The following is a 14,728-nucleotide window of genomic DNA, read 5'->3' on the forward strand; positions in this document are numbered from 1 at the left end:
TACGATGAACGACCACGATTAATTAATCTTCGAATCCTCACAAAGAGGATCCAGAGAGGATCCTTGTCCGATATTCCTAAATCCTAAACTCCGAAACTTCCCCATATTTCAAACCCTAATTGGCTCACTTTTAGAGATTTTTAATATACTCAGAATACGATGTGGTACATTACGTGTCACTGTATAAGTAGTTCACCACGTGTTACATGTTAAAAAATGAATTACTTGAAAAAATAAAACTTTCCTCAACTTCTATACTGGTGTTCCGGCTAGTGAAAATTTCTAGCTCCTCTAACCCTAACTTCGCCGATCAATCAATTTTAGTTACAATTAGTTGGTGTTAACTACGGGTTTTCACTTATTTGCAGCGATCTTGTCAAAGATGACTCATTCGCGAACAAAATTGAAGAAATTCGGTATGTCAATTTTTTTCTTTTGAATTTCAAACGATGCAATGCATCCCCTAAATTTCCAATTGATTAATTATCTGTGATATTCCCTTTGCATCCGGATTTGGGTTTTATCTCGTAGTGGATTTCGGGTATAAATTCCCAATAATTTATTTTCATATTTGAAAAATTGTAGAACATTTGAACTTGTAATTAATCTCAAGGGGTGCTCACAGTTGGCTTGAGTTGAGCCGCTACGGTTGCATCTTCCAACTGGATTGGAAGTTTGGAACTCTGTTAATCGAGTCGGAATGAAGTGTTAGAGGGTTACTGTATGCCTAGAAGAGAATTCTTTTCAAGGCTCATGCCCGAAAAAGTTCCGCCCTTGAGTTAAAAAGTAGGATCAATCTGCGTGAACATCTCCTCCCGCGGATTGTAATCTTGCAATTTAAAGCCTACTATGGCTCTCTCATTGTGTTAGATTACTGACTTCTTTTTGTATACTTAATTTTCATGATGCAAGGAAAGCTATCTGAGTCCTCTTTGAAAAGAAATATGGAGTTGGATAGAATTAGCAACTTACCAAGTGACGTTTCAGAACAAATTTTGTCATTTTTGCCTATTAAGGATGCGGTGAAGACAAGTGTTTTATCCAGCAGGTGGAGGTACAAAACGGCTACACTTCCACATCTTGTGTTTGATAATCAGTGTTTTCCGACCAAACCCTTTACAACCTTCGAGCACATTGTTGATCAAGTACTTGTACTTCATGTTGGTCCCATACACACATTCAGGCTTGTCCATGAAATTCCTACAGCAACTGGTCATATTGTTCGATGGATTCTTCATTTATCAAGAAATGCTATCAAGGAGTTCATACTTGATGTTTGGAGAAAGAATCCCTACAAGATGCCTTCATGTTTTTATTCTTGTCAAGATTTGGTTAGTTTGACGTTATATAATTGTTTACTTAAACCGCCTTCCACATTCAAAGGCTTCAGGAGTTTGAAGAACCTTTATCTTCGTGAAGTTACAATTGCCCAAGATGTATTGCAAGCTCTGATTGATTGCTCTTCTCTTCTTGAGAGATTAGCTTTGAGAACATGTAGCGGAATTAGCCACCTTAAGATTAATGCACCAAACGTCCAATTCTTTGACTTTGCAGGCTCGTTTGAAAATTTAAATCTTGAGAATATGTTAAATCTTGTTGAAATTTTCATTGATTTGGACTGTGTGATTCCGTTAGATTGGTTCCTAACAGTTCTAGCCGTTTGGTCAAGTTTTTTGTTCACCTGACACTTGTTCGAAGGATCACAATTCAGAGTGACTTTTTACAGGTAATGAATTGTGTGGTTTCATACTTTAGTTTCAGGATGATTTACACGGCCATGGGAATTTGAGCATATTCATTGATTCTTCTGCTTTCTGCTCCCGTATTTGGCTGAAGGCGCCTCGCCAGAAAAGCTTTCCAAACCATGTCTATGTCTGAATTTTATTTCCATAACCATTGGCTTCTGTTATGTGGATGAAGTCTTAACTGCTCTATGCCTTCTAGGAAGCGCCCCTGCTCTTCAAGAACTAAAAATTCAGGTGAGTTTTATTCTATGGATGCATAAAGTATTCTTGTGCACCACAGAAGTTTGCAGTTTGGAAATCTGCTTTTGTCATAATCTCAAGATTTGATGCTATATACCTTGCGCAGGCCAGTGTTTATGGCGAGGACTCTGAGCAAGAAGTGAACTCTTGGTATGATGACAACCAGAACTGCCAGCTAACTGCGACTTGTGACAACAACCAATGTTTCTGGTTTCAAAGTTGAACTAGATATCATTAGATTTCTGCTTTCATGTTCACCTGTGCTTGAGAGGATGACCGTTGAGCCTGCTTCTGATGTTGTTTCTTCAACAACAACGACAACAACAATAAAGCCTTTTCCCACTAAGTGGGATCGGCTATGTGAATCCTAGAACGCCATTGCGCTCGGTTTTGTGTCATGTCCTCCGTTAGATCCAAGTACTCTAAGTCTTTTCTCAGGGTCTCTTCCAAAGTTTTCCTAGGTCTTCCTCTATCCCTTCGGCCCTGAACCTCTGTCCTGTAGTCACACCTTCAAACTGGAGCGTTAGTAGGCCTTCTTTGCACATGTCCAACCCAATCATTCATAATCTTATCCTTTCTCGTAAGCCCACACCTCCAACGAAGCATCCTCATCTCCGCTACACCCATTTTGTGTACGTGTTGGTGCTTCACCGCCCAACATTCTGTGCCATACAGCGTCGCCAACCTTATTGTCGTCTTATAAAATTTTCTCTTGAGCTTTAGTGGCATACGACGGTCACACAACACACTGGATGCACTCTTCCACTTCATCCATCCTGGTTGTATTCCATATATTCTGTTTTTGATCAGCTTAGGCAAAGACCTTTAGATTCCAACACTTATCTCCAAAGGTTAAGCTTCGCATTTATCCATTCCTGAGTTTCATCTATCAACCCTATATCGTCTGCGAAAAGCATACACCAAAGAATAACATCTTGAATATGTCCTGTTAACTCATCCATTACCAATGCAAAAAGGTAAGGACTTAAGGATTGTGATGCACAAAATCAGTGAGGACTTTGGTACAGAAAGTATTAAGTTTGTGATATTCGCTAGATTGCTCCGGTCATTAGTGTGGATAAGTATGTAAAAGGATAAAGACAGGAGAGCAAACACAAGATGTACATGGTTCTCCAAGATTGGCTACGTCTACGGAGTAAAGGAGTTCTTATTAATTGTGAAGGGTTTACATAAGTACATAGGTTCAAGCTCTCTTTTAGTGGGTACAAGTGAATGCTTTAGTACAAATGGTATTAGGAAATATTTTGGAAGAATGATCTCTTTTTATAGAAGAGAGTTTCTAGCCTTGTTCTGACATTGACACGTGTTGTGCTGTGATTGGCTTCCGATGTTGACACGTGTCGCGTTATGATTGGCTTCTGATGTCTTCACTTGCCTTATCTGTCTCATAGGTAGATGTGGCATCATCTCTAGAAGTACTCTTCCTCCGTCCAGGGGTGGTATCTTTAATTTGTGGAGATGCACAAGGTAATGTATCAATTTCACTTGAAGCTTATTTGTAGTTTCAGGCTTGGTCAAGCGTGATACAAACCATGTAGTAGGAGTCCCCCAAGTCGCCGAGCTAGGGGATCTGCTGAAAGATGTGACAGACAAGGTAAGCAATCAGAGCTTCAAGTAATCAGTCCCAGATCAGAAGTTTGATTTCGAGTTCCGGCTGATTGTTCTCATTCTCCTTATCTTGCAGGCAGCATGAAGGATAAAGAGAAGAAAAGGAGAAGAGATGATATGAGACACTTTTGCTTTTGAAGAAGTAACTTTCCACAGGCTTATTCTTGAACTGGACTGGAGGGTTTTCTGGTTACCTCCAGAGTATAAGGTCGACTGAAGAATTTGAGGGTCAAAACAAGTCCATCAAATCTAGAGTACATTCGACTCTACTAATATGGGATACTTTTGCTGTTGACAAAGTAGTGGAAGTATCGGCACGTGTTCTGTTACGCTTGTCTCCACATGCTTCCTTGTATCATTCTCACTTGCCCAATCTGTTCCTTAAGCAGATGTGGTATCTTCTCTGGAAGCATAAGATGTTGAAGATGAGTACTCGAGAGCAATGCTAGGTAAGTAATCAGGTAAGGGATTCCAGGCAGCCAGTTTCTGACTGGAAGCTTGATTCCAAGTGCTGACTGATTGCTCTCTTTCTCCTTGTCTTGCAGGTAAGAACAAGGCCATAGGAAAAGCTAGGGAAAAAACATGATATGGGATACTCTTGCTTTTAACCCTGATGATATGAGATATTCTTACTCTGGTGTAGCTTGTTTGCAGAGGTATTATTGGGGGGAAAGAAAGCTGAGTATTTCGAGAGGCTTCGTTGGGAGTGCCTTCTTAGATATGAGGAAGGGTTGAACATTTTACAGGTCTGCCTGTCCGTTGAGGATGGAGGTCGACATATATAGGAGTCTCCCTAACAACAAGTAGTAATGCTATTCCTTTACCCTTCTTTGTCATAGCACTGTAGTGGGAGCTGCCTGCTTCACGTGTTTTAACTCTGTTAGAGCACTTTGAAAAAGTGGTATGTGGTATCTGGAAAGCTGATGTTACGTGTGAAGATTACAGACAAGCTTTATCCAAGGAGATCTGACTCTCGAAGTTGAGAAAGCGATGCCTCTTCGGTTTTCAAACAAGCGATCCTGTCGGGGATCTGGCTCTCGAGATTCGGAGAACGGTGCCTCTTCGATTTTTGAGAAAGCAATCCTGCTGGGAGTCTGGCTCTTGAAATTCGGAGAGCGGTGTCTTTTCGATTTTTGAGAAAGTAATCCTGTTGGGAGTCTGGCTCTCGAGATTCGGAGGGCGGTGCCTCTTCGATTTTTGAGCAAGCAATCTTGTTGGGAGTGTTTTCTCGAATGTGAGTAAAGGTTGGACATTTTTGCTAGTCTACCTATCCACGGAGCACAGAGGTTGACACACAGGGACTTTCCAATTATCCAGCAGTGGTGTTGTTCCTTTACTCTTGTGGGTAATAATATGGTAGCTAAACCTTCAAAATTTATGTGTCAAAACTTTGTTAATACTGTTTCTTTGCTATTCTTTTACCCTTCTTGGTCATAGCGATGTAGTGGGAGCTGCAAGCTTCACGTGTCTAAACTTTGTCAGAGATTTTTGGCAAAGTTATATGTGGTACTCATGAGCTGATGTTGCGTGTGGAAAGTGGATGATTGAACAGTAAGATTCACGTGCTTTCTACTTCACCAAAAATCTTCGACAGATTGCCCGTAATTTCCGCAAAGCTGAGTGTGCATGTGACAGGTGTTGACAAGGCTAAGAAAGCAGGTGCCTCTTCGATTTCTAAGATCGGCCCTTGTGGTCTCTGAGCAGCACAGCTTTTGAGAAAACAAACTCCTCTTCAATTTTTGAGATCGGCCCTCGTGGTCTTTGAGCAGCCCAGCTTTTGAGAAAGAAAACGCCTCTTCGATCTCTGAGATCGGCCTTCATGGTCTCTGAGCAACCCAGCTTTTGAGAAAGCAAACGCCTCTTCGATTTCTGAGCAGGCGCCTCTTCGATTTCTGAAGCTCCGTCGAGTACAGATTTTTATAGAAGCTGGCATTAAGTTCCAAAGCACACTTAAATCTTCACTAGTAGAAGCTCTCTTCTTGCACTTCTAAGATCTTGATTTGTCCGACATCTTCTCTCTTCAACACCTTTGAAAATGTCTGGCCCTTCCGACCGTCATTTTGACTTGAACCTTGGTGAAGAGGCAGCCGCGCATTCTCCAGACAACATATGGCGCCCATCATTCTTATCCCTTACTGGTTCTCTTACCGTTGGGGATTCCGTGATGAAGAATGATATGACCGCTGCGGTGGTGGCCAGGAAAATTCTCACTCCCAAAGATAACAGACTTCTTTCCAAACGGTCTGATGAGTTGGCTATTAAGGATTCTCTGGCTCTTAGTGTTCAGTGTGCAGGTTCTGTGTCGAATATGGCCTAACGCCTATTTGCTCGAACCCGCCAAGTTGAATCATTGGCGGCTGAAGTGATGAGTCTCAAGTAGGAGATTAGAGGGTTCAAGCATGAGAATAAACAGTTACACAGGCTCGCACATGACTATGCTACAAACATGAAGAGGAAGCTTGACCAGGTGAAGGAATCTGATGGTCAGATTTTACTTGATCATCAGAGATTTGTGGGTTTGTTCCAAAGGCATTTATTGCCTTCGTCTTCTAGGGCTGTACCGCGTAATGAAGCTTTAAATGATCAGCCTCCGATGCCTCTTCCTTCTATGGTTCTGTCCAGTACTGAGGCTCCGAGTGATCACCCTCCGGTTCCTTCTCTTTCTGGGGCTCTACCGATTGCTGAGACTTCTCCTAAGCAACCATTGTGAAGACCCCCTCTTGTTTGTTTATTTTGACTCATGTATATGTACATATTTGTAACTTATCGGAGATATCAATAAATAAACTTTGCTTCATTTCAACGTATTGTGTTAAATACACTAAAGCCTTCTTCACTAAGTTCTTTGAATTTTTCTTTTATTGAAGCTTGTATGTTGAAGCTTTGTGAGTGAAGCATGTAGGTTGAGGTAATGTTCCCTTAATTTCTCGAGTGAGGAAAACTTCTCGGTTGGAGACTTGAAAAATCCAAGTCACTGAGTGGGGTCGATTATATGAATCTTAGAACGCCATTGTGCTCGGTCATGTGTCATGTCCTCCGTTAGATCCAAGTACTCTAAGTCTTTTCTTAGAGTCTCTTCCAAAGTTTTCCTAGGTCTTCCTCTACCCCTTCGGCCATGAACCTCTATCCCGTAGTCGCATCTTCTAACCGGAGCATCAGTAGGCCTTCTTTGCACATGTCCAAACCACCGTAACTGATTTTCTTTCAGCTTTCCTACAATTTCGGTTACTCCTACTTTACCTCGGATATCCTCATTCCTAATCTTATCCTTTCTCGTGTGCCCACACATCCAACGAAGCATCCTCATCTCCGCTACACCCATTTTATGTACATGTTGATGTTTCACCGCCCAACATTCTGTGCCATACAGCATCGCCGGCCTTATTGCCGTCCTATAAAATTTTCCCTTGAGCTTCAGTGACATACGGCGGTCACACAACACGCCGGATGCACTCTTCCACTTCATCCATCCAGCTTGTATTCTATGGTTCAGATCTCCATCTAATTCTCCGTTCTTTTGCAAGATAAATCCTAGGTAGCGAAAGCAGTCGCTCTTTGGTATTTCCTGATCTCCGATCCTCACCCCTAACTCATTTTGGCCTCCATTTGCACTAAACTTGCACTCCATATATTCTGTCTTTGATCGGCTTAGGCGAAGACCTTTAGATTCCAACACTTCTCTCCAAAGGTTAAGTTTCACATTTACCCCTTCCTAAGTTTCATCTATCAACACTATATCGTCTGAGAAAAGCATACACCAAAAATATCATCTTAAATATGTCATGTTAACTCATCCATTACCAACGCAAAAAGGTAAGGACTTAAGGATGAGCCTTGATGTAATCCTACAGTTATGGGGAAGCTTTCGGTTTATCCTTCATGAGTTCTTACGGCAGTCTTTGCTCCTTCATACATATCCTTTATAGCTTGGATATATGCTACTCGTACTCCTTTCTTCTCCAAAATCCTCCAGAGAATGTCTCTTGGGACCCTATCATACACTTTTTCCAAATCTATAAAGACCATGTGTAAATCCTTTTTCCCTTCTCTATATCTTTCCATCAATCTTCGTAAGAGATAGATTACCTCCATGGTTAAGCGCCTTGGCATGAACCCGAATTGGTTGTCCGAAACCCGTGTCTCTTGCCTCAATATATGCTCAATGACTCTATCCCAAAGCTTCATTGTATGACTCATTAGCTTAATACCCCTATAGTTCATGCAATTTTGTACGTCGCCCTTATTCTTGTAGATAGGCACCAAAGTGCTCTTTCACCACTCATTTGGCATCTTCTTCATTTTCAAAATCCTATTGAAAAAGTCAGTGAGCCATGCTATACCTGTCTCTCCCAAGATTTTCCACACTTCGATCGGTATATCATCTGGGCCCACTGCTTTTCTATGCTTCATCTTCTTCAAAGCTACAACCACTTCTTCCTTCCTGATTCGACGATAAAATGAGTAGTTTCTACACTCTTCTGAGTTACTCAACTCCTCTAAAGAAGTACTCATTTCATGTCCTTCATTGAAAAGATTATGAAAATAACCTCTCCATCTATCTTTGATCGCGTTCTCTGTAGCAAGAACCTTTCCATCCTCATCCTTGATGCACCTCACTTGGTTTAGGTCCCTTGTCTTCTTTTCTCTTGCTCTAGCTAGTTTATAGATATCCAACTCTCCTTCTTTGGTATCTAGTCGCTTATACATATCGTCATAAGCCACTAACTTAGCTTCTCTCACAGCTTTCTTCGCCTCTTGCTTCGCTCTTCTATACCTTTCACCATTTTCATCGGTCCTATCTTTGTATATGGCTTTACAAAATTCCTTCTTAGCCTTCACCTTTATTTGTACCTCCTCATTCCACCACCAAGATTCCTTTTGGTGTGGAGCAAAGCCCTTGGACTCTCCTAATACCTCTTTTGCTACTTTTCGGATACAACTAGCCATGGAATCCCATCTTTGGCTAGCTTCCCCCTCTCTATCCCACACACACTGGTGATTACTTTCTCTTTGAAAATGGCTTGTTTTTCTCCTTTTAGATTCCACCATCTAGTCCTTGGGCACTTCCAAGTCTTGTTCTTTTTTCTCACTCTTTTGATATGTACATCCATCACCAACAAGCGATGTTGATTAGCCAAGCTCTCTCCCGGTATAACTTTGCAATCCTTACAAGTTATACGATCCCCTTTCCTCATTAGAAGAAATCTATTTGTGTTTTTGACGACCCACTCTTGTAGGTGATCACATGTTCTTTTTTCTTCAAAACTCTTAAAAGAGTTGGTCCAGTTTAGGCGTGCCTCACCCCATGTCGAGATAATCTACTTGGGGACTCTCGAATGAATTCCAGCAGAGCTGACAGGACTTTGCTTGCAGAAGAGAATGTGGGTTTGTTTTGGAAAAAAAAAACAGTTTCTGTGTTGAGACAAGTTTTGAACATTTTTATATCAAGCTTTCCTACTTTTTCATAGGCCTCCTGAAACATGTTATACAGAAGAGTTTATATTTGAGTTGCCGAGTTGCTTTCAAGTCCAAGTAAATCAAATTACCCAAGAAACCACCCGTCTCAACGCCAGTCTTGAACTCCAAGCAAAAATTTTGGGTAGGATAATGCACACCTTGGTCTAAATGGCATTTCAAGAATTAAGATCCATAGAAGCCAAAATTGCAATGTTATGAAGTACCGATTGAGGTTAAACTAAAGCTGCATATGACTATTTCCACTCCATGTCATGAAATCATGGCTTCACCATCAACTCACAAGCATGTCTCATTGTTGCCACATCATCAATGATTTTTGTTTTTGTTTTGGGTCAAACCACGTCATAAATTTAGTGAAGGACTAGTGAGTGCATTTTTTGTCACTGCCCTCAAGTTTTGATAATGTTCACAACCATATAAAATTGGATGATGTTAAATAAGGTTAACTCAAAAACTTGGTTATAACCATGGTCTAAAATATAGATGATATCGGAAATATCGGTAGTCCAAAAACACGGAAATTTCGATGGAAATATCAGGATATTATCGATATCGATAAAAATTGAATAAAAACAACGAAAATTGTAAGAAAAACTTGGAAATTTTTATTGAAACTTTGTAGGATGTTTATTTAGTCAATTATCTATTAGTTTATCACAAAAAATTGGAAGGAAATGCATTGCATGATGGATTTAACTAATTTAAGTTGATTATATAGCGAGCTGGCAAACATTGTGAGTGTATATGTAGTAATTAATGAAAGAAGTTTAAATACATCATAATCATTTATATATAATGAATTAGTACAATATTTTACACTTTATACATTGCATAGTAAGATACATGAGTGACTTAGTACCACAAAGAGTTCCTATGAGGTTCAAAATTTTCACTATCTTCATCATCCCTATGTGTAGAGTAAGTGTAAAATGGAAGGGGTTCGAATCCCCTTGGTGTTTTTATAAATATAGAAATTTATCCTAGATAATAAATATTAGCTTGTAAGCCTTGCATACATCTTAACGACCATATAAATATTACAGGCTGAATATGTAATCATAAACACATCTGTAACGAGTTGAATAAGGCCCAGGTGCGTGGTTGACAAAAGGAGGGGTTCGAATCCCTCTATGTGCAAGATTGAGACCACATTTTAGTTTATTTACAAGATTGCCACTAGGGTGAAGGCGGCTGGGTTAGTTCGTTTTGGGCTGTGTTTGCTGGGCTTACCTCAATTGTTGATGATGGCCGGCCCTTTGGGTGTTTAAATGATGAGAATGCCCATCTAAGGTTAAGATCGGGCGGCCCAGATTAAAAGTTTGGAGGGTACTTTTGTCATCTTAATTTTCGTGACTGATTGGGATTGATGGTGAGGGGATTGTAGGGCAGACATAAGCCCATTCCGCCTTTGGGCTAGAGATGGAGAGAGAGGGATGTAGACAGCAAGAGAGAGAAAGGGATTTCAAGGATTTACAAATCCTTCCCCTTCACACAGGACAAAACCTCTACAAATCAGTCGACCCCAGCCCTTCAATGCTCATCTCCAGATCCCCTTCATACTGCGGGTTGTCGGCGAATCTCTGGGAACCAGGTCCTCCGCCATTGATGAGTTTTTGAGACTCGGACGGGTGTTTGACTTGGTGGCGGTAAAGGAAGAAGGCGAGTCCGGAGAGCATTCCGAGAGTTACAATTTCGACCAAAGTAGCAATGGCAACTTTCTTCGTCCCCTTGGTTGGTTGCAGCGCTTGTGGGTTTTGCACAGTGGTGGCGTTCAACGGCAGCGGTGCAGGTTGAGTCTGATCTGGGGTTGACCTAGATGGCAATTCATGGAAAAATGGCTGGTCGCTTGAAGTGTTCGGCGGAGGTGGCGGTGGAATCGGCGATGACGGGGTGTCCGACGGAGGGGAGGAGTTGTCTGGAAATAGGGGCTGGTGGAGAATTCTTCTGTCAATTCCTTCGCCTTTAGTGCCTCCACATATCAATTCTCTTCATATCCTCACGAATGTAGCTTTTGTAGTTTTCATTTTGATTTTTTATGGAAGGTATGAGATTTTTTTAATTTTTTGCTTGGTTTATGATTTTTTTTTTTTTTGTGGATGGACTAGCTGGGGACTATGGGTCTCTTCGAATTTGGATAGTCTAGGGTTTCTGACAAGTTTTCTGTTTGTGGTTTTGGTTTTTAAGAATTGCGTTCAAACCGTAAAAAGGTATACTTCGTTAGCATTCGATATTTAGTTAGCAATTTTATTGATATTATCGATATTATCAACAATATTGCGATATTATCGATAATATCGTGATATATTGCCCAAATAATGCATTAAAATACTGAAAATATCGTATCCGATATTATCGTGATAATATCGACAAAAATATCGATATATTGATGATAATTAAGTGGATAAGTGTGAAAATATCTTCCTCTAAAAAAAAATATTATCGGCGAAATATCGCCGATAATATCGATATTTAAGACCTTGATTATAACTTAAAAGTGTTTTTCTTTAAAAAGATGACCAATTGGTGATTTTGCCACAGCAGTCCTCTTTTTGGGGCTAAGAAGACCATAAATAAATAAATGAAAGTACTAGCGCTTGACAACTCCGCTAAGAAAACATGTATAACTTATAAAGTCTTCAGGGCTTCTCAGGGACAACACGACGCATTATATATTCACTTCATGAAAGAATTACGTGCCTGTGAATAACTTTGACTTATAAAATATTGGATCAGAAGTCATTATTTTGCTTTAATTTAATGATGCATGTGATTTTAGGGGCTAATTAGTTATTAACTCAAAATTATTAGTCGGTCAAATAATCAAAACAGTTGACTTGCTAGCCACGGCAAAAAGCGGCTCTTTCCCATTTTTCTGATGACAAACTCAACCCAACCTGGGAAAGGTTCTATCTATGCTGCAATATTTTTTTTTCTTTTCATTTTAAACTGTTTTATATCTTAAATATTGTATTTTTAACTGTTTTAAATCTTGATTTTTGTATTTGTTACTAACTAAAAACTAAAAAATTAAAATGTTCGGATTATACGATATTCCGGAGCATCTAGAGAATATCTGTATGCTATTCTTTAATTAATGTGCAGCTGCAATCCTTACGTTGGATTTGAACTTGCAAATATTTGAAGGGATGTGATATCCACACATCATTTTTTACTTCTCACATATCCTTCTAATTTTTGATCGTTGGATCAGATGAATTGAAGAAGATCAACAGACAGAAATTAACAAATGATGTGTAAGAAGTAAAAAGAGATGTCTCGATAGCACACCTCTATTTGAAATTTGGGATGGGTTTACTGTACATTGTAGTAGAACGCAAGCTATTGACCATTAGAACAAGTTTTGTTTCTTCGCGTCCACAACATTATTACTACCAAGCAAAATTTTGTAGTGAAGCGCACTTCTCACGTGTGATTTGTTTGGTTTTTTATTTTATTTTTTTAACTCCATGGTTTTCCTCATCATAGATCCACTGAGTCCGGTTAAGAGAACTTGAAGCTTTTCCAAACAATTAATATATAATGAAAGAGAATTGTTATTGGTACTTCAAAAATTTTATTTGACATGAGTGTAGAATGAGATTTTTGGAGTGTTAATAACAATTCCCTAATGAAATTGTGTTTAACTTATTGGATACTGGGTAATATATTAATTTGTAGATGGGGTTTTATCATTGTGGCAAAAATCAATTATGTCTATGCATTATGTTGCGGGTTTAATCCCTATTAATTTTTTTTTCTCCTAACAACTAACTACCCAATTCCAAACCACCTCTAAAAGTTTTTCACATAAATGTTGATGCACCACTTAGTAGGTTAGTAGTATTCATATTCACTTGTAAATGATAAGTTTTGGGTTTGATTCTTGTTAAAGACGAATTTGAACCACATTATTCTGGCAAACCTATTATAAGGTTTAACTCACTTCATCACCTCCTTAGTGTAGATATTGTTTGTTAAAAGAAACACATAAATGTCGAAGCAAACCCAACTAGTAGGTGTAAACACCAATTAGCTATTGGTAGTTGTACATTTTTTTTCTCTTCTTAAAGTTCAAAGAAGTCCAAGTTCGAATCCCTCCAGGCCCCATATATTTTAGTAGGGGCCCGCAGTAAAATCTTATTTGGAGTATGTTACATTACGATTAAGCAATCATCAAATATTCTTTTTTGGTAAATAATCATGAAAGTGTCATGTTTCTGTTTTATGCATTAGAAGATTAGAAATCATTGAACTCATTATTTAACCCATTAACAACTTTCATCTGTCTCTTTCGAGCTACCCTCGATCCTCCTAAAGGAGTCTCGAGTGATGCTCGAATCCCTTGGAGTGATTAAAATTCTAAAAGTTGAAAAAATAATAGCCGAAAGTCTTTGTCACGTCATTAACTTTCAAAATTTCAGCAGAACAGGCACTAGTAACGATTGCTCATTAGATTTGAAGACAAAACCATAAACCATAAACCATAAACCAAACATTGTTCATTTGATTTGAAATCGAAGACAATCCGAAACGGTTACAAAACACAGAATCGGCAGCCAAACCAAAAACTTATACAAAAAATAAAAACTTGACCCAGAAACAACCCAATTCACCAATCACCCTACCTATCTCCGATCCTATACCCCCCCCCCCTTTTTTTTTGTTGTTGTAATGAAGAGATTTACACAAAACAAATACATGGTAAATGATAGAAGCTAGAAATGCAATTATTTGGAATCATAACATGATTAGTTAATTGGAAAATTAAGGAATGGGGCGCTTGCCGGGATGGTCGGCGGCCTTGAGGGTTTTGTCGATGAGCTTGCGTGCCTTTTTGCTGCGGATCTCGACCTTGACGCTGGAGCTTTTGTCCATCTTTATGTACGGCTTCTTCGACTTCTTCTTCAGCGCTCGGACTTTCGATTTGATCGACTCCACCAAGCTCTCCAACTGGTTCGTCATGATGATCTTGATTAATATGACTAACCTTGATTAATTATAAAGCTTAATGATGATTCAGTATCGAGAGAGATCTAGGAAGAAGAAGAAGAAGAAGAAGAAGGAGCAGGCGGAGGTGAGCTTTTGTTGCTGGCTTGGGAATTGGAGCTTGATGCAGGCTCTCTCTCTGTGTCTGCTATCTCTCACTAGGTTTGTTATCGAGTCAATCTATATGGTGTGCTGTAGAATGGTCTTGGTGTGTGAGATAACCACCGATTTGCCATTCCGTATGACTTTCACTTGTTAGTTTTGGATGCCGATGTGTACACTTATTGGAATTTCCAAGTCCACGCTTTTTTGGTAAGCATTTTATTTTTCAAATATTTGAAATTACGGTCACATTTTTTTGAGTACATTGATATTTTTTACATTAAGGGGAGAGGAAGTTCAGCTAAGCCACACAATAGGCAACCTAATTTGGTTTTGAATTCACCATTACCGAGATTTGAACCTAAGAAATTTTACTTCAAAGTGAAAATGAATACCATTAGACCACCATTAGACTGTAGTACTGAGTGACAATTAGGATCACATGTTAATTATGTGAATGTTCTTTTTTTATTTTTAAAAAGTGAACAATTGATGGCTAACTGCAGTTATTCACCCCTTCTAGGCCCGGAGAGGATATGAGGAATTTC

At 39.4% G+C, this 14,728-nt stretch overlaps 1 protein-coding gene and 1 long non-coding RNA gene across 2 annotated transcripts; one reads left to right on the plus strand and one right to left on the minus strand.

The window, feature by feature from the left end:
• Window positions 1-1,734: 1,734 nt before the first annotated feature.
• LOC103436346 (uncharacterized) lies at window positions 1,735-6,417 on the plus strand. Its single transcript, XR_011581340.1, has 2 exons — window positions 1,735-1,979; window positions 2,092-6,417. It is a non-coding gene; the product is annotated as an uncharacterized lncRNA (long non-coding RNA).
• Window positions 6,418-13,569: 7,152 nt separating this feature from the next.
• LOC103409326 (uncharacterized) lies at window positions 13,570-14,290 on the minus strand. Its single transcript, XM_008348132.4, has one exon. The coding sequence runs from the start codon at window positions 14,052-14,054 to the stop codon at window positions 13,857-13,859; it is 198 nt and encodes a 65-aa protein (XP_008346354.1). The 5' UTR covers window positions 14,055-14,290; the 3' UTR covers window positions 13,570-13,856.
• Window positions 14,291-14,728: the final 438 nt, after the last annotated feature.

The sequence above is a fragment of the Malus domestica genome, chromosome 05, assembly GCF_042453785.1.
Source record: "Malus domestica chromosome 05, GDT2T_hap1".
Classification (NCBI taxonomy): domain Eukaryota; kingdom Viridiplantae; phylum Streptophyta; class Magnoliopsida; order Rosales; family Rosaceae; genus Malus; species Malus domestica.

What these genes read in the sequence shown, in the direction of transcription:
- LOC103409326 (XM_008348132.4), bottom strand. Translation starts at nt 14,054, where the DNA reads ATGACGAACCAGTTGGAGAGCTTGGTGGAGTCGATCAAATCGAAAGTC.